The following is a 23,460-nucleotide window of genomic DNA, read 5'->3' as shown; positions in this document are numbered from 1 at the left end:
CTTACATTCTGTAAAACTTCCTCATTTTTGTGCACTTACATTTTTGATCATCTTTCTTTTCTGAGGAGAAATTTACCATACCATAGGTCTTGAGGTGTTCCTTAAAAAGATGTGGTAAATAATCTTCATGGTAGCTTTGACACACAATAACTTCTGTGTTACTTTCCTGATATATAAAACTAAATTAGAGGTGGCTTCATAAACTGCTGAAGTTGCAAAGTCTGTTCATGCTTATCTTCAGAAACATTTGTAGCTGCATCTGTAGAACAAAACTGCTGACAATTCCTGGAGTCCTCTGAATAAGGAACATGCAGCTTGGCACTTCCCAGTATTTTCTGGGATTCACTGGATTGTTATAAGATTTTCAGGCTTGAACTGGGTTGGGGTTTAAAGATTTTTAACAAGCTATGTGTGCGTGCAGGGATTATAAGGCTTTAATAACATTAAAAGTTACTGCTACTACCACAGCGTGTTTTTTTTTTTTAAATGGAGTGCTGAGGAACAGTTTTACTTACTTTTAATCAGTGAGAAGTTTTACATGCCAAGTCAAGTGTTCTTCATTTATTCCAAGTAGTTCATTCACTGAATTCCTCGACTGTCCCAGAGGGCTCAGTGTGGAAAGGATGTTTACAAGTACAAAGTCAGAGTTATACACACTGTGCCTGCTTGACTCCCCAGTTTGTTTCATACACTCTGGAATAGGTTGCTCTTTTCAACTTCAGAAATACATTCTCAAAGACAAAAGTACAAACATATTTCAAAATCTGTAAATAACTATGAAATCTATAATACCTCTTTGTACTTGGGCATGGTTAATACATTTGTAAACATAGAACAGGAATATAGCATTAACAAATTAAATCAGTCTTGGCAGAAAACTATTTGCTCCTTCTCCAGCTGTCCGGGTAATACATCAGACCTATAATCTTTCTTTTATGTCCACTTGCAAGTTGAAGAAAGAATAATAATGTGTGTGCTAGTGACTATATTTATGATGATCAATGGCGGTGGATTCCTGCTGTTCAAAGTGTGTGCCGTTCAGACATTTACCCATCATGCCTTAGTATAGAATGCAATCACATTGATGTGCACGCACACACCGACACACACAAACCCCTCTGAAAAAAAGGGTTGTATCCCTTGTGTGAGGATGAGGGATCTCTATAAATCAGTTGACATATCTACTAGATTTGGGTTTGGGATGAAATAAGCTAAGTGGGTTTTGTCTTCCCTTCTAATATATGTGTGGGGCTTAGTTTGCTTGCTTGAGTCATCTTGAGGTACTGTTCTGAATGTGTTTAGATTAATCTGTAGGGTGAGGGAAGTGTATGGATTTCCTGGCTTCAGACAGATATTGCACTCAATAGTGTGTTTGGGGGAACCTTTTTCTTGGCGCCATCAAACTGACCCTAATAGATTTCCAGGAAATGGTCCAGAACTGTCATGTCTTGATATGAATGGGCAATATGTTGGCCAAAGTATATAGATATAGACAGGAAAGAGTTGTTAGCACTACACAATAAGCACTGTATAATAATGACCTGTCATCAATCAGAGGTGAGCATCAGGCAGAGAAAGCTAAGTTTGTAGCAGATTGGCTCAGCTGGATATCGATACAGGACTCAGAGTAGCATCTATACCATCAAGTCTTCAGACAGATGGCCCTATGCTTTGGGCAAATAATAAGAAGAAGATTCTTTATAACCCACCTATCAGGATACAGATCCTTCCAAGGTGGCTTACAAATAACACAAAGATACATTAATAGAATACAATAATATTAAAATATAACTCTTCTTAAGGATACTTCTTAGAGTTTGTGGTAATGACTATACATGGTGAAGGAGGGGCATTCCAGCTGGAACAGGCTCTGAGGTGTTGCCAGTCTGCCTCCCTCCCCACTTCTCCTGTAATTCTTCTCACAGGGCAGTTGGTGGTAATGGCCCTGTGAGAGGATGGAAGGACAGTCTAGCTAGAGGTGGGACAATCCAGCTCTGAGGTGGTATTCTTTTCTTAATAGATCTATTTATCACACAGAAAATGCATAACTACTTCAGTTAATGTTGAAGATCCAATGCACAGAAACCACAGAAAGCAATGCCCTAGAGATACCATGTCCCTAAGGTCTGCTGTAAACCTTCTCACCCCTGCCTCTGCTATTTAGGGTACTTCAAAGGATCCTGGAATCTGGCCACCATGCCCTTGGTTCCTGGACCTAGACAACCTGTTGATTCAGAAGTGCTGGAGGCTTTCCAAGAGGGAAGACCTTCTTATTCAAGGGTCAGTTGTTCATCTGCAACCACTCATGTTCCATCTGATAGCCTGGAGGCTGAGCAGCAATGGCTGAGTGGATTGTGCTACTCCAAAGAGGTATTAAGTATCTTGCTGTTATCCTGTAGGGTCTTAACTAACAGAGTGTACTCCAAGGCCTTCCTATCCTAGTATGATGCGGGAGGGTGGAAGGTACAGAACATTCTGGATTTCTTTCAAGCTGGCCTTTCCAAAGGACTGTGCACAAATACACAAAAAAGGCAGAGCTCTACTCTAAACAGCTTGCTGGGCTGCCAGATGGGGAAGATGTGGCTGGCTAGTCAACCACATCTCTATAGTTTTCTAAATGGCCCTCTTAAATCATCCACCTGTTCACAGGTTCTCCAACTGGAAGCTGAACTGCATGTTCCCTTTGAGTCCATGGGGAAGGTCTCCCTTAAGATTCTTATGTTTAAAATGGTATTTCTGGTGGTGGTCACATTAGAACATCGGATATCAGAACTAGGAGCCTTATTATTTAAGTACAGTTGTATGTTCTCCACAAAGAGAAGGTCTTGTTACACCCAGACCCATCTATCTGCTAGGTAAATTTAGCATTCCTTAAGTCCCAAGATCTTACCATCTTTGTGCCTGAAGCCAACCCACTAGAGAGAAAAGGATTGGCGTAACCTGGATGTCAGAATGGCAGTCATTTTCACCTGGACGGGTTGGCATCATTCAGAAAATCTGAATTGCTGTGTCTTTCCAGGAAGCATCCATGGACAAAAAAGTATTGTGAACAACTGTTTCCAGATGGCTGAAATACTATATTCTTCTGGTATATGAAAGCCCGGGAAACCCACAGCTCATTCAATTATGAGAGGCAGCTACCTTCTCACCCCTGTGGAATGGGCTCCCATGGATGAGTTCTGTTGAGCAGCTACGTGGGTATCTCCCCAAACTTTCACTAAGCATTTCAGCATTTCAGCAGTACTCTTCTGCATATCCTGCTTTTGGCAGGAGGTTCTTGCAGGGGGTGCTGATGCTTGAAGTGTGATTCACGTGGATTTCTACCCAGGAATAGCACTGCTTTAACACCCGCCAAAGAATAAACTAATCAAAATGCCCTTCAGGTAGCTGACAGGGAACAGCAGAGGACAAAAGCAATTGCCACCTGAAGAACAGCAGAGCCCCAATTCTCGGCTCTGATCTTCTGTAGCTGCTTATGCAGTTAGAGCTTCTGAGGTTTCCAGCAGCTTCCTGCCTCATCAGCCGTTACTGACCTTCCTGATAATCTGGTGTGAAAATGTATGCACATGTATTTGCAGAGCATACATGTTGTACTAATTAAACATGCAGTTCCCTGCAGATCTGTCTTCCACCCAAGGTTGTTTGCTTATGTTCTAAAATGAATCAAAACAAGAATGAATCTGAGATACAGCTTGGGAACAGGCTATTTGAAAGACGGCTTTCTTCCATATGAGCTTGCCTGGGTCTTAAGAGGCCCTTCTTTCGAGCTTCAGAGGCGTATTTGGTGGTGAGGTTGTATTGCCCCTGCAGTAGGTTTCGGACTCTTAATTTAGAGGTGCCAAGATAGTGATAAATCAGATCCAGGTTTACTTACAAGGAGATACTTTATTGAGTACAATCAGCACACAGGCGTACCCAATGGTTGGATCAGACAGCTTCTCTGAACCCAGAGCCATGGGGTAAAATGGGTCTTATACCATACATGTTAGCAGTGAGGCAGCACGACACTAGCAAGCGCCAACTAGCGTTCATTCCCAGCATAGACTAGCAGTGCTTGGTTCTCAGCACAGCCACCTGCAGCTTGGCATAAACATAGCCTCACTTCCCAGGCACATCCTGATAAGATGTGCTTGGGGCTGCCCTATTGCTCTTTGACTCATCCTGGTAGATCAAGAGGCCTGTTAGGGAAAACAGCAGCCTTCTGAACCAAAGTCAGAGAGCATTATGGGGCATTTAAGCCCCTCTAAAACTACTAATAGCTTGGTTCAGTCCTGAGGCCTTACAGAGGTGAAAGAGGGCCTTCTCAGTGGCTGCTCCAAAGCTGTGGAGCTCCCTGCCAAGGGAGATGAAGTTCGCTTTCTCTCTGCTGTCTTTCCATCGGCAGACAAAGACCGTTTTATTTAAGCAGGCCTTTGGTGTGTAAGTGGGTCTGTTTGGTTGGCTGCTCTTTTTATTCTGTTGTTGTGTTTTTAATTGTGTTTTAATGCATTTGTTTAATTACTGTTTTAATCAAGTTTTGTTTATGATTGTAAGCTGCCTTGAGTGCCATTTTTCTTGGTAGAAAGGTGGGATAGAAATAAAAATAATAAAAAAGAGATCAGCTGATACTAGCAGCAAAGAGCAACCTTTTCAGTGCTTTTGCTTCTCTACACTTAGTGACTTACTGTTCACCTTTAAAAGTTTAAATCCATTTTAACTGCAGCAGGATGGTTGGACATTAGCATGTCACAACTAACCTTATACATCTGGGAGCCACCAGATTGCCTACCCCTGCACTATACAACTAAACAGTATGTTATGCCTGTCTCATTCTTCTCCCTGCCAGGGCTGGTGTCAGCATGCAGCATAATCTGGCAAATGACAGGGCCCCAGCAAGGCCCACCACCACTGATGTGTGTCGGTGTATTGGGCCTGTAGGCCCTTAAAAAACATTCCTCTGCTGCTTAGCGTTGAGAAGAATGCTGAGCAGATGCAGCAAATGAGTACCATTTTAATTCCTCCCCAAAGCCCTTGGCATTGCTCTGGAGCAACACTTCATCAGGGACATGTTTCTGGATATCAGTTGCTGGGTGGGGTGAGGTGGGGGACCTGGTTTGGGTTGTTACCCTCACACCATGTTTGAGGGCTTTGCAGAGGAACCTCACTAGCCACTGCTGAAACAGCATGCTGGTTACATGTAACATTGGTCTGATCTAGCAGGACTGCTTCTAGGTTTCTATGTTGAGATGTGCAAGTAATTTCATTGTTTATGAGTTATCTTAATGTATTAAAATGAATTTAAGTTTTATTGCTTACAGATATCTCAGTTTGATGTTTATTTTTGTTAAAGTGTTGGAAGGTGCTTTCTATTTTAATAGACAAACGTTCCACATATCTTTGAAGATGAGTATATTTGTGTGGAGTTCCATTGTAATAATTGAGTCCGCTTCCAGCTAATGTAATAAACTGTATGGCATATAACCAAAGGTCTTTGCAAACCTCACTCCATTCATACCACAAATCAACAATTTATACAATATAATGTACATTGACAGCATTCATAAAATTTGCCATTAATAAAATCCATATCCACCGTATTTATCACTTATATATGTTAACTTAATGTGTTTATTTTTAAAATGTATAAACCACTTTTCAACCACAAGGGATCCCAGGATGGTGTATATAACAATATTTTAAAAAAATAATTAACAAAATTCTTTAAAGGGCATGCACATAATTTCCTGGCAGCTGTGGCAAATAATGCCATCATATGTACAATATAAAAGTGGTTATTTAATGATTACTCTGTCACAATAACTTGAAGTATTTTATCTAAATACCATAAGAGAATATTTAATAAGACTATTTACCATCCATATGATGGGTGGAATAATAAACAGTCTTAGCTCCAATATAATTGCCTTGAAAAATATTTTTCTCCTGCTGCAAATTACCTATATACTTCCCTTCAAGATATGCAGAAGCATTACTTTGAACCTAAGTTCTGTAAAGTCCCTTTAACTGCAGGAAAGTTCATGTCTGAAGATAATATGCACCAGTATGGTCTTTCTTGATCTTAACATACCACTGAAAGAAGCACATATGATTAATGACCGCACCATATTTCTGGGCATCATAGCCAAACCCCCAGTGCCTCAGGGCATGTCCAGGAAAATATGTTTAGGATTGATGCATAAGACCTGCAGAAAAGCAGTTGCACTAGGAAACTCTTCTAAATATTCTCCAAGTAGTTTGACAGACATCCTTTGTGTTAGCATATAAAATTTGATTGACAAGAAAACTAATCTCTGAAAGGCCTAGTCCCAAAGGCCCAAAATTAGTGATCTTGATGACATCATAATAAACTGCTAGACACCTGCTACATTATTTACTTTGTAAGTAAACAGTGTGCTCTGTAATAATCATACAGATGTTTTATACAGTTTATGTAAAACATTTTTCTAACTTTTAAAATGAGGTTTATATAATTACCAAGGTACAGTGTGCAGCTCAGAGCTAAAAAAAAATCCCGCTAAAAATAACTTTGATTTTCCAGTGTTTTTCTTAAGAAATCATAAATGATAAAAAGACAGCCTAAAATATATAAAACATATATCTAATATAATCCTGCACACTGATTCCTGGCAATTTAAATGCTTAATTTTTTTAAAAAAAGCTTACATTATTTCTGGTTGATATCTGAGTTTAGTTTTGGTGATTCCACTGCTAAGAGTGGCTACTGCAAGTGAGTGAGTTCCCTTATGTTTTTAATACACAGAGGGCACCTTCATGACACTGATTATGTCTTAGCTCCACTTCATCCTTTGTGCAGCATTCATGTTACCACAGCTATACTAGGGTTAATACATGTATTACCCTCAGCAAGCAAAGTGTGTGCAGCAGCTAGAGATGTGAAGGCCTGGAAAAAAACTGGGAAAATTCAGGAAAAAACATGTTTTTTTCCAAGGACTGTTTCTGTTTTTCTGAAAACATGGAAAAATCAAACAGCTTTGGATTATGAAATATTTTGTTTTAGAATTTAAGACAAGTTGTTTATATCATGGGTAGGATCCAGTGGTGCCCTATTGCTGGCGGCCAGCACTGCCGGTTCCCAGTGTGAGCGCTGCCACCCTGTTGGCAGCGACAGCAGCCCCCTACTGCCAGCAGCGGCAATGTAGCGCTTCTGGGGTCAAGCCCCCAAGTAACTGGACACACAAATTTCCAGAAAGTGCGACCTGCCCCTTCTCCCTAATTTGTGAGTTTTTAGTTAATAAAGGTCTCTCGAACTGGCGGTGCTGGCCACCAGCAGCAAGGCACCATTGGATCCTACCCATTGTTACCAAGCCTTTACTCCCCCACAAATAATTTCTAAAAACTATGTAATAAGAAGACCTTTATAGAAAGACTAGAGATGTAAAATGTCTGGAAATAATGAAGCCATGGGGGAAATGATTTTTAATCCTCTCTGTAAGATTCTCAGCATTGTTATTTCTTCCATTTCTTATTAAAATTATTGGATACAGTGTATCTTTTACTGATAACATTTTGGAATGCTCCAAGTCATGCCCAGTTTCCCATCATGTGAATGGAGTCACCATATTATAATATGAAATGTACATACTTCACAGTTTGGGCTTTGTAGAACAAAAGCTGTGTTTCTGGACTTGTCTTCCTCTGCGTCCAGTTCTTCCTGCTTCTTCTGGCTTCTAGGATGATTCAGATGTTTCAGGTATTGTTGCCGTTCCCTCTGGTCAGATATAAGCTAGGAACCTAAAATATGTTACGTATAACTTGGTTTGCTCATAACGTTAATCATGTTTTATATATTAACATTTTAAAGTATAGTTTATTCAGACAATAAATAACTAAAATAACATTAATAAACAATAAATAGTAAAATAACATTTACTGAGTTCACTTTTTAAAGTTTTCAGATATAATGATAATTTTATGAGCAACCAAGTTATACATAACTTTAGTTACATAAAGGCTGTTTTACATTCCTAAAGTGGCATTCCTCAACCTGGTGCCTTACAGATGTTTTAGGCTACAATGCCTAGCATTCCTGACCAGTGGCCATCCTGTCTGAGGCTGATAGGAGCTGAAGTCCAAAATATCTGGAGAGCACCAGGTTGGGGAAGGCTGTCCTAAAGCAACAAAGTGACTTTAGATCTGGAAAGAGTGCAAATATGTAAAATATAAGTATACTGTAAAATATAAGTATTTATTATTTTTCAGTTCTGGAGAACTCTTAATCCCTAATTTTTGACATCTTAGTTGGTCCTAATAAAGGTCTTATTTTGGAGAATCATGTTCAGTTTAACACATTTCAGAAAGCGGGAAGATAATCAAGGGAAAAGGGGAATATGATGAAAGGTCCAGAGTGCAAGTCCATAGAAGAAATAGCTCTAAGAGCAATGTATGTGTAGCCCTAAGAGAAGATTAAAGGGGGGAACAAGGCATGCTAAAAATCTTACAAAAAAGTCAAAAAGAAGTGAACCAAGGTTTTTGTCATATTCAGTGATGGTAGGTCAACGAACCTGATTCAGTTTAAACACTAGTGAAAAATGCCTTGCCTGTGTGAACACTTCAATGCAGCACGATTTAGTGAGGTTGTGGAATCTCCTTGGGTGGCATGCAGAGCAATCTCATGGCTCTCAGACAGTGTGCTGCTCTCCTCCTCTATGGCCTCTCCTGCAGACCTCCTCCTACAGAACCTGGCCTGTCCTCCTCCTTCCCTTCCTTGCTCACCAGCACACCTCCTTTTCTCCAGCTTCTCTTATGAGAGTGCAGCTGCTGTCCAAGTCTAATTTCATTAAAACAAGAATCATAATTATTAAAAGGAATCTCTTACAATCCACTTCTTCTAAATCATTAGACCCAACCAATATTTAACCTTAATTTATGCTTTTCTCCCACTATAGAAAAAAAGTTCTACTGTTCTTATTCCCTCAATGTAGTTAATTTTCCTTTCTCTAAAACTCAGGGTTCCATCTAATGTTGCCTGAGCGGACATCCTCTCCTCTCTGCCCCCACCTCAGACCTTCATAGGGTCCCTCAACCTTCTGGAGCATAATTTGGGGGCATGTGGGTGGTTGTAGCAGGAGAGGGAATCCATTCTGCCAACTGTGTGTGTTCTGTTCGCAGATGGACGGTGCTGAATTTCATCCATAGGCTAAATATTAATTTTGAACACCACATAATTGACCAACATTTTTCTTCCCATTGCCATACAGAGGGAATCTTTCATTTCCCCATATTGTCCAGTGCAGTTCTTTGAGCACTGGTATGGTATGGTTAAAACATCTGGTCCCAGCTAGTAGCCTAACCTTGTATATTGAACTAACTGCAATTTGGTAATATCCTGCGAAAAGTATTTATTCTTAACAGATTTAAGTGAGTAATAATGGAATGCTGTAGGATTTCAGGTGCTGTAGGATTTCAGGTGCATATTTACCCTCACAACACATGCCTGACATGCTGCAAAGAAAAAAAAGTGGGATGAACAACTGTACTGCAAAAGCAGCTGGCAAAGGGTGTGTATGTTAAGCACCTTTTCCCTATTCCACTTTTCCATTCCAAATCATCCCTGCCCAAAGCTGCTTTTTCTGAGGATAAGGGACCGAATTTAGGCTTCGTTATGCATTTGTGTGAAACATGTAGCTACACACTCATGTGTTTCTTTTATTTTTGGATGTTGTAAAATCTTCTGTGTTTTGTTATTTTATTTGCATCTATTTGAAACAAACTTGCTAATGGATTTGAATATATACTACTGCTTCTGATCCTGAAATTATAAAATTTGTAAACCTCAGAGTTTCCAGCAGCATTTGGAACTGCCCTGGGGAAAGTCACACTGCAAGGGGACAGAGATTTTTTCTACTTCACCAATGAATGCTTCAGAAAGGGGTGGCTTGCCTCAACACAATCTTAGGAAGGAGGCTAGTCCAAGACCTTTACATTTTCAAGAGGGGTTAGAATATCTGCTTCCAACTCCTTATTTGCAGCAGCAACAGCAGATAAATAGCTAGCCTGCTAGCTATTTATTTAAAATAGTTATACCCTGTCTTTCGTCGATAGAGTGCAAGGTGGCTCACAATAATTAAAACAATTATAACATAATAAAACACTAAAAGCATCAGACCAAAAAAAATAAAAAGTTCTAACAGCCATTAAAAGTCATTTAGCCAGACAGCTTCTACAAATTAAATCAATTCAACCTCTCATGGCCTTTTGTTGTTGTTCAGTCGTTCAGTCGTGTCCGACTCTTCGTGACCCCATGGACCATAGCACGCCAGGCCTTCCTGTCCTGCGCTCTCTCCCGGAGTGTGCTCAAGTTCATATTCATTGCATCAGTGATGCTATCTAGCCATCTCATCTGCTGCCGTCCCCTTCTCCTTTTGCCTTCAGTCTTTCCCAGCATCAGGGTCTTTTCCAGGGAGTTTTCTCTTCGCATTAGGTGGCCAAAATATTTGACCTTCAGCTTCAGTATCTGTCCTTCCAATGAGCACTCAGGGTTGATTTCCTTGAGGATGGACTGATTTGACCTCCTTACAGTCCAGGGGACTCGTAAGAGTCTTCTCCAGCACCACAGTTCGAAGGCATCAATTCTTCGGCGCTCAGCCTTCCTTATAGTCCAGCTCTCACAGCCATACATTACTACTGGGAAAACCATAGCTTTGATTAGACGGACCTTTGTCGGCAAGGTGATGTCTCTGCTTCTTACTATGCTGTCTAGGTTTGCCATAGCTTTCCTCCCAAGGAGCAAGCGTCTTTTAATTTCATGGCTACAGTCACCGTCTGCGGTGTTCTTGGAGCCCAAGAAAGTAAAATCTGTCACTGCTTCCATTTCTTCCCCTTCTATATGCCAGGAAGTGATGGGGCCAGATGCCATGATCTTAGTTTTTTTATTGTGGAGTTTCAAACCAGCTTTTGCACTCTCCTCTTTCACCCTCAACAAGAGGCTCTTTAGATCCTCTTCGCTTTCTGCCATTAGGGTGGTATCATCTGCATATCGGAGGTTGTGGATAATTCTCCCAGCAATCTTAATTCCGACCTCTGATTCATCCAACCCGGCATTTCTCATGATGTACTCTGCATATAAGTTAAATAAGCAGGGTGACAATATGCAGCCTTGTCGTACTCCTTTCCCAATTTTGAACCAATCGGTTGTTCCATCTCTGGTTCTTACTGTTGCTTCTTGACCCTCGTACAGGTTTCTCAGGAGACAGGTAAGGTGGTCTGGTACTCCCATCTCTTGAAGAATTTGCCACAGTTTGTTGTGATCCACACAATCAAAGGCTTTAGCGTAGTCAATGAAGCAGAAATAGACGTTTTTCTGGAATTCTCTTGCTTTCTCCATGATGCAGTGAATGTTGGCGATTTGATCTCTAGTTCCTCTGCCTCTTCAAAACCCAGCTTGTACTTCCGGTAGTTCTCGGTTCGCATCCTGCTGAAGCCTAGCTTGTAGGATTTTGAACATCACCTTGCTGGCATGTGAAATGAGCGCAATTGTGCAGTAGTTTGAACACTCTTTGGCGTTACCCTTCTTTGGAATTGGAATGTAAACTGACCTTTTCCAGTCTTGTGGCCACTGTTGAGTGTCCCAGATTTGTTGGCATATTGAATGCAGCACTTTAACAGCATCATCTTTTAGGATTTTAAATAGCTCAGCTGGAATACTGTCATCTCCGCTAGCTTTGTTGTTACTAATGCTTCCTGAGGCCCACTTGACTTCACTCTCTAGAATGTCCGGCTGAAGTTCAGTGACCGCACTATCATGGCTATCAGGCACATTCAGATCTTTCCTGTATAGTTCTTCTGTGTATTCTTGCCACCTCTTCTTAATCTCATCTGCTTCTGTTAGGTCCCTGCCTTCTTTGTCCTTGATCATGCCCATCTTTGCACAAAACGTTCCCTTGAGATCTCAAATTTTCTTGAAGAGATCTCTAGTCTTTCCCATTCTGTTGTTTTCCTCGATTTCTTTGCATTGTTCATTTAAGAAGGCCTTCTTGTCTCTCCTTGCTATTCTCTGGAACTCTGCATTCAGTTGGATATATCTTCCCCTTTCTCCCTTGCTTTTCGCTTCCCTTCTTTCGTGAGCTACTTGTAAAGCCTCCTCAGACAGCCACTTTGCTTTCTTGCATTTCTTTTTCTTTGGGATGGATTGAGTTGCTGCCTCCTGAACAATGTTACGGACCTCCGTCCATAGTCCCTCAGGCACTCTGTCTATCAGGTCTAATCCCTGAAATCTATTCCTCACCTCCACTGTATATTCATAAGGGATATGATTTCGGTCATACCTGAACGGTTTAGTGGTTTTCTCGACGTTCTTCAATTTAAGCCGAAATTTTGCAAGAAGCAGCTCATGATCTGAGCCACAGTCAGCTCCAGGTCTTGTTTTTACTGACTGTATGGAGCTTCTCCATCTTTGGCTGCCAAGGACATAATCAATCTGATTTCGATATTGACCATCTGGTGATGTCCATGTGTAGAGTCGCCTCTTGTGCTGTTGGAAAAGAGTGTTTGCTATGATCAGCATGTTCTCTTGGCAAAACTCTATTAGCTTTTGTCCTGCTTCATTTTGTACACCAAGGCCATGCCTGCCTGTTATCCCGGTGATTTCTTGACTTCCTACTTTAGCATTCCAATCCCCTATGATGAAGAGGACATCTTTTTTTGGTGTTAGTTCTAGAAGGTGTTGTAAGTCTTCATAGAACCGATCAACCTCAGCTTCTTCGGCCTCAGTGGTTGGGGCATAGACTTGAATTACTGTGCTGTTGAATGGTTTGCCTTGGATTCGTACTGAGATCATTCTATCATTTTTAAGATTGTACCCCAGTACTGCTTTTCCCACCCTTTTGTTGACTATGAGTGCTACTCCATTTCTTCTAAGGGATTCTTGCCCACAATAGTAGATATGATGGTCACCTGAATTAAATTCGCCCATGCCTGTCCATTTGAGTTCGCTGATTCCCAAGATGTCGATGTTCAATCTTGCCATCTCATGTTTGACCACCTCCAGCTTACCTTGATTCATTGATCTGACATTCCAGGTTCCTAAACAATATTGTTCTTTACAGCATCGGATTTTCTTTTCACCATCAGACACATCCACAGCTGAGTGTCCTTTCGGCTTTGGCCCAGCCGCTTCACTCTTTCTGGCGCTACTTGGAAATACCCTCTGCTCTTCCCCAGTAGCATATTGGACACCTTCCGACCTGAGGGGCTCATCTTCCGGCGTCATCTCTTTTAGCCTTGTGATACGTTCCATGGGGTTTTCTTGGCAAGAATACTGGAGTGGGTTGCCATTTCCTTCTCCAGTGGACCACATTTTGTCAGAACTCTCTGCCATGACCTGTCCGTCTTGGGTGGCCCTGCACGGCATAGCTTATGGCTTCACTGAGTTACGCAAGCCCCTTCGCCACAACAAGGCAGTGATCCATGAAGGGGTAAAAAAAAGTTTTGACAACATGGCGGAAGGCCATTAAAGAGGGGTTGAGCCTAAAATGAGAAAAAAGACAGCCGCACAAGTGAGTTAGTTCCCAGTGCATTTCAAGATAATTTTCTTTATCAGGGGAAATTTCTTCTAATGCTTCATTTTAAAAAACTGCTTGGAACTACTTCTCACCCTTAGGTGAGATGGAAAGGTAGTAGTTCTAAGCAGTTTTTAAAAGAAGCTTTCAATGAAATTTCCCTTGATACAGAGAAGACGTGGGGGGGTCAGTTCAGTTGTGTAGCTGTGTTTTTGTGTGTGTGTCTTTTGGAGCTAGTTTTTTATCCTCTCTGTTGAGGGCATAAGGACCTTCCCTTGGGGAGGGAGTTCTGGAGCCTGGGTGTAGTCAGTACAAAGGCCCTCTTCCTGATCCCAATTTAAATGTACTTCTGAGGGCATTAGGCACACAGGAGTTAATAAAAACAATGGCAAAGACATCCTTGAGAGTGCTCCTTGGAGGAGGATGACAGATACAGGATTTTTTGTTTTTTAGAGAAATCGTTATTACTTAGAGAAAATAATAATACAGCAATATATTATTTACAATTGCTTAAGACACTAGGAAGATTGATATAAATCCCTTTTTAGTTGAGTTTATGATTCCAGAATGTATTTGTGTGTTAATTTTCATTGTTTAGCCTCTGCTTCAGCTTAAGCTATAACTGAAACTTATCAGAGTACTCTGGAATATCCAGTTGGCAAGTATGTGTAGAATGTCAAATGTTTTGCCAGTAAGCAGGAGCGTCAGAAATACCGTCCCTTCCATTATTGCCCTCCATACTAAAATTAGAAAGAGTTGGACGTTTCCCCATTTAGAGATTTATAGTAGATCTGTTATGAATCAAATTGCTGGTCTACAAAATGAATTTTGTTTGCACACTTTCATACAGAAAAAGTTGTAGTCTTTATAGGGTTGAGTTGTATGGTATAACTGGGATTAGAAATAGCAAGTGTGTGCATGTGCACCCCACCTCATTTTTAAACAGCTGCCCCTCATTTCCATGCTGGAGATTAGAAGTTAATTTTATTTAATCAACTCTTGAAACATTTGTAGATGAGGAATGCGATTGTTTACAGTGCTATTTATATAATTTATTGGAATTTCCCCCCACCTTTAAATTACTAAAATATATGCCTGCCAGGATGCTATTCTTAGCTGCAAAACCCATTAAAGTTACTAGAAATGCAAAGTGTGGTATACAGTGTAGAAAAAGTACTATCATTTAGTTGTATAATGAATATTTTACAAGTGAAATTTAAGTTACATATCTGATGACAGAATGTATTGCTGTTTTATATTTAATTTCTAAAAAATATGTTAAATGTTTGGGCAGTCAGTTGCTTTGATTTTCTTTCTTCACATAGCTCTTTTAAAGTCTTGTAAATTTCTCCTAGTAGTTATGTACTTAGAAATGCAAGCAGTATGATGGTTGTTTTATGATGGTACAATTATTGTTTTACAGTAGGCCTCTTCTCCTGGATCATTTGAATATGAAAGAATGTCAAACTTAGAATGTACAATGTTCGCAAGACCTCAATATATAGAGAAATATAGATATTTGTGAAAAATATGCTCCAAGTATATACGTATTAATATTTATTAATTTTAGTTAATTAATTAATATTAAGTTCAGTTTTTTAGAAGGCTTTGGGGTGGTGGTTGTTTTTTGTTCACACCAAAAGTTAGTAGTACATTATGACATTTGCTGTTGTGTGTATATTTCATATCTCTCTTTAATGAGAATATAAAAGGGAATCAAAATAAGAAGCTAATGCTGATGGCTTAATTCTCTATCTAGGCTGTAATGTATATCCATGTCTACATTTTAAATTTTCTAGTAAATATCAGTGCTAGATTTGTTGGTTCTGGAGAGTCTAGCTGAGAAACATTTCACCACTGTGTGGTTGTCAAAGGCACTCCTGTGTCCTCAAAAAAAAGGTCTTCACCCTAGTATTTTATTTGTGCTCCTAGTTATTCAAGTGTCAGTAAAATGAAATTTTGTAGTATATGTTCTTCTGCTCGAACATATAGGGCTCAACAATTCTATCTCTGTGTTCTTATATATTGCATGAAGGTAAGTGTTTTTATGTCATTATAGTTTATCTGTTTGTTTTTAGTAGTTATAAGAGTGGCACATAAGATGCCAAGAAAGGCTAGCTCTCTATTTGTTTGAAAGCTGCATTTAACTTAGGAGGAGAAGAGAAGGATCATTGTACTCTTATACTACACCCCTAAGCACATTTACTTGAAAAATCATTCCCATTGAAATATATAAGATTTATTAATAACTAAATATGCTTAAGACATTTTGGAATGCATCTCAATAAATTTGAGTGACTAAAATTATTTCTAAAATTGAAAAGGATTTTGTCTGACACCTGTCTCTAAAAATCTTTGGCAAATTTATGATGAGACCTTTTACTAGCAGAGCCAATGGGAATCTTTTTACTAACTTCTAAAAGAATAAGATCAGCTCTTCAGTTTTGGTATTTTAATTGAATTAGATACTATGTAACCATGACCTAGAACTCTGTTATGTTTTAATCTTTTGATGTACTATTCCCATGAAAATTTCTGAGGGCCCTTATGTTGCTCTTGCTAATATATATTTTGGTAAGCAATGCTGGTGTAAAATAAATCTGTTAGTTTATTTATTTATTACATTTCTGTACAGTTCAATAGCTGAAGCTCCTATATTCACTGTTGTAGGAAATAACTGGTATGCATTTAACTGATGCTTAAATTTAGTTACTCTGTTTTGTCTGTGGCTTCAGAAAGGAAAATATTTTTTTTTAGATGGAAGCATGGAATAAGCGCCCCAAAATGTGCCACACATTTTGAGAAAATGCCACATATTACAGCCTAACATACTTACCATGTCCTCCAACCTTCAGTTTAACCCTGACTCTCAAAGACCACCTTTAATAAAGGGCCTTGCATTGGTCTCCAAAATTATGTAACCAGGTGCTCTCTCAGAAATTACTGTGCATTTTAAGGGAGGTGATGTCCCCCCATGCTTGCTTGTAAACCTAGGCTGCTAGTTAAAGAAGCTTTACATAACCCATGGGTGAAACCAATCTATGTTGCTTGGATTTTTTGAAGTTTTCTCTACAGTAATCTCCATTGCTTAAAGATTCAAGCCCTGTTAACTTTAAAACGTGGCTTTCCTCTTGAGCTGTCAAAGATGCTGAGATAAAAACATAAAAATCCTACCTTTGCAGTTTTTATTCTTGTTTACATCAATGTGTAACCCGCTTTTTCTCTAAGGAATTTTCCATGCGGCTTACAAAAACATACAACCAAGTGTAATACAATAATTAGAATAGTTAAGACTGTAAAAAACTACAATTTTAAAATCTACAGTTAAAACTATAAGCAGCCACTTGTTTTGTGTGATTAAAGGAGAAGGAAGAATAAGAGAAAATTAAAGCTTTATAACTGAACAATAGGTTGGATGGTTATGATGGAAGTGGAAACAGAGTAAACAAGCGGAAGGAGACCTGGGAGGGATACATGAGCAATTCATTCTTTGATATATTGGTCCGATTCACACATCAGAACAGTTGTGGGTTATTGTGAATGAGTCTGTTTGCTCCTGCTGCTAGGGGGAGTGGCTAAACAACCCACAGTCCAGCATGTAGGAAGTGAACTTCCTGAAAATACAGGTACAGAGACCTGTGTTGTGCAGGAAATAAAGGAGAAGGATGTTCAACTATATCAAAGTAAGGATTCAGTGAGGATGAGGACAGAGAAATAACCATTAGAGCTGGCAATTAAGAGGTTGGTCAGAGGAGGGTTTTGGAGAAACAGGCGTGTGTTTCTGTAGTGGCAGAAGAGCCAGAGGGGAGTGATACGGTGATATGGTGGAGAGATGGGGTAAGAGTGAGAGAAATGGTAACCAGGAGACACGATAGCAAGTGGAGGGACTAGTCAATGGAAACAGGGTAGATAAACAGTACCTTGCCCAAATAATACTGAGAGAGTGAGATTCAACTAGAAGAAAGGAGAGGTAGTGTGGTCTTTGATCCCATAGTTTCTTTTATATGAGAACGTTAACACAGCAGAGTTGCCTCACTCTTTTTAAAGACTTATGGACAACTTCCTTTATTTTATGGCCTTCTTATTCCAGACTTTAAAAAAAATGGTCTAGGGTTATATTATGTTCTCAGTAATAATTCTAAAATGTATTATTTTGTATGTATGTTAATGCATGCTTGGCAGCATAAAGGACCATTTCAAACATTGTCGAGGTCATGATTAGAAATGTGAGGGCCCGGAAAACCCCCCGGAAAAATTGAGGAAAAAAAACTAGGCTTTTTCTGTTTTTTTCCAAGTAAATGCACATTCTTGACCGCTTGGATTTTGTTCTATAAAGTCCTATGTTTCTGATGCTGTAGCAGTCATTTACTGTAGTTCTAATCTATTCAGACAGCAATTACAAATTTACTAACTGACTTTACTTTTAAAAGTTTTAAAATATAATGATAATTTTATGAGCAAACTAAGTTATATATAAAGTAACTTTAGGAACAGAAAGACTGTTTTATGTTCCTAAAGCAGCCCTCCCCAACACAGTGCCCTCCAGATGTTTTGGACTACAGTGCCAGCATTCCTGACCATTTGCCATGCTGCCTGAGGCTGGTGGAAGCTGAAGTCCAAAAATATCTGGAGAGCATCAGGTTGGGGAAGGCTGTCTTAAATCAACAAAGTGACTTTAGATCTATAAAGGGTGCTAAAAAAAGTATTGATTATTTTTCAATTTTTCCAAAATTTCTAATTTTTCCCACCCACCCTCCTGAAAAAAACCTTCTTTCCCATGGCCTCAGAATTTCTGGAAATTTTTCATCTCTAGTCATGATCACCTTGAGGGCATGCAGTGCTTCCGTGGGTATTGCAGCCAGGCTGTATTCACATGAAGCTGCTGTCTTATATGTTTTGGAGGTGCCACCTGTAAAATATCAATCTCACACAGATTTTAAAAATATTTTCAGCATTTGTGTAATCTGTTCTGCTTTATAATTGTTGTTGTTGTTGTTGTTATATAGGAACTGTGCTTTTGGCCAGCATGCAGGGATTAACAGTGAACATCGATCCAGTTTTATATACTTGGCTCATGTACCAGCCTCAGAAACGTAGCAGCAGACCCATGCAGCAGGTAGGAAAAGTTGACAAGACTTTATAAGAAGAAGCATGGAAGAATGCCGTTGATTAAGATTAAGCCAGCAGCGGGCAATTTTCATATAACTAATAATGTTATACAACAGAGTTTACATTTTAGTGGGTATTTAGTTCTGTTGGTTTTATTTGCTTGCATTCAGTGGTGTTATCCTTAAAACAGGTGGATAAAATATAATCTTAAACGATCTCAAATACAATTGTTATTATCACTCAAATAAAAACTGTTGCTCTCAAAAGATGGCCAGATGTAGCTTCATCTCCAGGCAAAAAGTGTGCCACTGTTGAATGGCAGCCACAAACAACAGTTCTCTTACCCTGTGTAGTACTAATATGGTGCAAAGACTGCATATTCTAAGTCTAGAGGATACATCTGACTGGTCTTGCAACAGAGCTTTTGGAAGAAAAGAGGCTAATATATTTAAGGAATGGGAAATGAAAGCTAATTAGGGTGTTGTAACTCAAAACCTGAAGTCAGTGTTAATCTTGAAGGGACTGGTGTAATAATATATTCCTGATTTATTCCTTTCTCTCAGGGGAGAGGGCATCATGTTATGCACAAGAGGGTATTATTATTAATGTAGCATCAACATAACACACATTAATGGTTGTATTACCACTACTTCTGAATACAGTAGGTCTGGCAGGAGCGTTCATATGTAGTTGAGACAACCAATTGTTTCTTCCCCCGTTACAGGAAACAGTCTTGGTTACACTCCAAAGTTTGGATCTTTGCCCAGGAGAATTTTGGCTGACTTGTGATTCTTCTCCTACTTCTTGGATGGAAAGTCATCTAGAACCTGAAATAGATTGGAGTGGTCCCTTGCTAGTGGGTTTTAGTATTTTAAGTTAGTTATTTCTAGAGCAGGAGTGGATGGTCCTTGAGGGAAAGGATAGTACATCTGTCATAGCCACAGATGAAATAGATCCAGAGCCTAGACAAGTAACTATCAATCAAAGGAAAAATTACAGACGAGCTCAGATTTTTAGATCCTTCTTTAGTTTTTGTTAGTTTGTTTAAAAGTTCTGTTTTTATGAAGCTTAATGTCTGTGAATAGTTCAGTGTTTGTTTTATTTGGTCATTGCATGGTGTCTTTGTTTTCTTATCTGAAGCAAAGGTTTTCATAAAGTCTTCTGAAAGAGGACCTTTTACTGATGTAGTATCTACATTCATGTAAATTCATAGGGAATTATTTCTCTGTAGGAATACATGAGGGAATAAAGAGCCTCCTTCCATTGGCTTGGCTAGGAAGAACTGCCATTTGGCTCCCACTCACGCCCCACCCCTTTCAGAACTCTCTTTTGCAATTACCATGATTTTGCAGTCTGGTTGAGAAGATAAAGAAGACCAAGAAACCTAAACTGTAAATCTACTGAAAACTTGCAGTTGTCTGGTAACCAGCAACTTTTATTTATCTGCTCATCGCCTTCAGATGATAAGTCGTGCTCAACAGTTGGGAGAAGACTTGCCAGATGTCAGTAGTTACAACCCAGATAAAACTTTGACTCAGAGATATTGATAGTTGAAGAAAGCAACAGAGATCTAGGTTTTATGTGAGTTTTGTTTTGTTAAGCCACCTTGAGAGCTTCTAAAGTTATGTATAATTAGGAAAGATCCAAGAACAGAATCTGCTCAATTCTAGTATCGTGTTCACTGGTCTTTCTGAAGAATCTGTTCTGATGAAGCATTCCGTGTGTGAGCTTTGGTTGTAAATAATTCCAGAAGCAAACCCATATGTAGAGAAATGTTAACATGGATACTAGTCTAATTAATATAATTCATGTTATCTAATACTAGTCTAATTAATATAATTCATGTTTTAAAAATGCATATATTTCTTAAGGCAAGTAAAGTTACCCTCCTTGTATACTCTGCATGGCCCATACCTGTATCCTATGGGCCTGCCTGAAGCATTTTTGGGAAGGGAAGTTGTTACAGAAAGATCATTAGCAAAACGGGAAAACCTGATAATTCACACTTTACCCAGTGTTAGTTACCATTATAGGTGAAATGCTTTATTTTTGAATAGGATTAAAATCAAATGTTGATATGTCAGGCTGCTTCTGCATTGCTTTCTACATGAACATTTTTTCCCCGTAGTAGTTTTGATATGAATATTGAACAGTGGAGGAGATTGCTGGGGTAGTTTTGAATATAAGCTTTTAATATAACTTTAGTTAGGTGCTTCATGCTTTCAGAATATGGCATATTATATTAAATTTGTGCTTTTCCCACTGCACATAAAAATACAGGCCAAATCATAGCGGCTGTTACATATTTGAGTAAGGATCTATGTAGTTCCTGTTGCAACTATGTGGTTAGTGCTTTAGGGGCAAAATAGGATGTTTTCCCATATCCGCATTTGGCTTCCGCACGTATCTGATTTGTGGGGGAGGGAGGGGATAGTGAATAATGTGGACATTGAGTGAAAAAATATATAAAATCCATGACAAAGTTTGTGAATGCCTGCATAAATCTGCATAATGCCTTCTGATTCTCTTCATTGGTCACTAGTAAAATGTGGTATTTATTTGTTTTTACTTTTAAAAGCAGTTTTAGCTCAACTAAAAGTTTTGATTTATGGAAAATCCAGTTTATAATCTCCCAAGTATGTTTTCTATTTAAGAGTATAATATACAATTGAAGCCCAGACACAGCCTTAGTTGACAAAGCTAATGCTCCTGTTGTCACAAGAACAGAAAAACAAGAAGAGTATCCCCTAGATTGAAAAAATGTACAAAAAATCAGTTAGATATATGCATAAGTGTATTTAAAAGTTTGGCATATTATTCATTATAAAACAAAAAACAAGATCAGGCAATAGGTGGACAAAGGCTTAGATCCTAAAATGAGTTAACAAAGTTCACGGAAAGAAAGTTTCCCATTCTCATCTCTCTCTCCTGCATATGCCTACAAACCCTGAAAAACCTATCTGAAGGTCTGAGGGCCCTCTTGAACAATGAGGGATGGGGCATGGAGTGAGAAGGGGATGGGAGATTTTCCTTTCATGAACTGCCTTAGGTTAACTTACTTTAGGATCCAAGCCAATAAGTTCTAACAGCCTTTTCACTTGTTTTAACGTAAAATAAAGTATTTTAGTGCTTTCAATGAGGTCCATTTATAAGTACATCTCCATTAAGATAGAAAACAAGAATTGCTTTATAGGTTTCCAGCTACTTTATATATCCCAATAATTTAAGAGACTGGCAAATATTGAAGTTTTTGCAATATTGGAAAGGGCTACAATTTCTCAAAGCAGTAGCTCAGTAGAGAAGCCATCTTCTACATTATCCAGTATTGACTGCAGGATCAGTTCAAGGGCTTGTCTCATGTTCATGTTGAAGTTGTTATGAAAGCAACTAGCTCACCGGCTTCCTGTTGAGCTATGCAATCTCTATTAGCTGGACCATTATTCTGCTATTTGTCGATTGTGTTTTTACAATTTACATGTTTCCCTATTTTGTTTTACAAATTTTAACATGTTACCCCTTATAATTTACATGATTATAACTTCCTGATTGGCTTTGTTACATTGTATTTTATACTGGGGGCCATCTATGGCACCGCTTTCAGCCTTCACTCCATCATAACTGTGCAGCACTGCAGCTGCCAATTAGCTTCTGCTGCGGTACACTCGCGATTTACATTGGACTTCTCCACCGGGAAAATCCACTGTGCCTTGATACATAGCCGTTGAAGTGAACTGCGGCAGTCGTGCTGCCCTTTTTTACCATTATATTTAGATGTACAGCTGCACAGGCATGTGAGTGTGGGGGTGTGACACTTTGGGTTTTGATGGCTGATTTGTATTTTAGGGGTTCTTTTGTGTCTGTCCATTCCTCATTAGGTAAAATGTGGGTGGTCTGCTCCTTCGTTATCATGCCAACTATTTGGCAGTTCTCCAGCCCAAGTCTCTCGCGATGGTTCTCACACGCCAAGGCGTGTAGCCATAAGAGATATGTGCCTACCCATCATTCCAAAATGGTGGCTGGAGCAAAGTTGGTCCTGGACCTTCTGCTCCCCCAAGAACCCCAGCCTTTGGCCACTGACTTTAAAGCAGCCAGTTCAAAGATAAGAAGTTGCAAAGGTGTGCGAAAATGTGGTTGAAGAAATGAGCATGCTTCCCCGTACCTCTGTAACTGTGCAGCTGCGAAGAAACAGGGAGGAGTGAAGGGGAGTCAAAGAGTGCCATAAGCACTAAGCATGTTTACCACATGCCCACTACAAAATGCAAACTCGGTTTGGGGAAGGGACAGACAGCTTGCAACCACAGGAAACCCCCAGCAAACCAAAAACATCGCAGCAAAATGCATCTTTGAACATCTGCATTTTGGGGATGAAAACCACAGTTAGGCTGCGAAGTGGCAGCTGCATCATATGCCCCGAAGGACCTCGAATTGCAGTAGCTGCAGAGTAAATGGCTCGTGTAGATGGGGCCCTGGTCTTGTAATACATTCATTAACGAAATGCAATTCCTTCAAGTGTAATATATTTATGTAATGTTATATAATAAAATATATGCTTTTGTTATATAATTATTAACATTTTTAGTACAGTTATTTACTGATTCAATTGGCTTTCCAGATATTCGATCTAAATGCATTGGACAGAGTGACTGCATGTTAAAGTTGCAGATAGAACTAAGGTTCAGAGATAGGTCATGACTCTTTTAAGAGGGTGATAGTCCTCTGCCCCCCCTCCCCCCAGTTTGAGTGTAGTTTTTCTTCAGTGCTGCCTTTTTTACTCCACCCTTGTAGAGTCATGTACAGTATAGTCTTTTGATGGATGGATTTTCAGAAATGTGGC

At 39.4% G+C, this 23,460-nt stretch overlaps 1 protein-coding gene across 13 annotated transcripts in view; it reads left to right on the top strand.

Annotated features, from left to right (window-relative positions):
- The window catches only part of VPS13B (vacuolar protein sorting 13 homolog B), a 623,510-nt gene that overhangs the window by 216,678 nt on the left and 383,372 nt on the right, over positions 1-23,460 (top strand). For 10 of the 13 annotated variants that reach the window (XM_084849024.1, XM_084849023.1, XM_084849026.1 and 7 more), the window contains 2 exons: positions 18,524-18,633; positions 19,351-19,482. In XM_084849024.1, coding sequence (XP_084705150.1) covers positions 18,524-18,633; positions 19,351-19,482 — 242 coding nt within the window. The remainder of the gene's footprint in view (positions 1-18,523; positions 18,634-19,350; positions 19,483-23,460) is intronic. The other 3 variants (XM_084849030.1, XM_084849032.1, XM_084849031.1) reach the window with 1 other exon arrangement.

Source organism: Heloderma suspectum, chromosome 4 (assembly GCF_057233095.1).
Source record: "Heloderma suspectum isolate Gila_16-S chromosome 4, 16-S_ref, whole genome shotgun sequence".
Taxonomy (NCBI): domain Eukaryota; kingdom Metazoa; phylum Chordata; class Lepidosauria; order Squamata; family Helodermatidae; genus Heloderma; species Heloderma suspectum.
The sequence above is the reverse complement of the archived record's forward strand: the minus strand, read 5'-3'. Positions and strand labels throughout refer to the sequence as shown.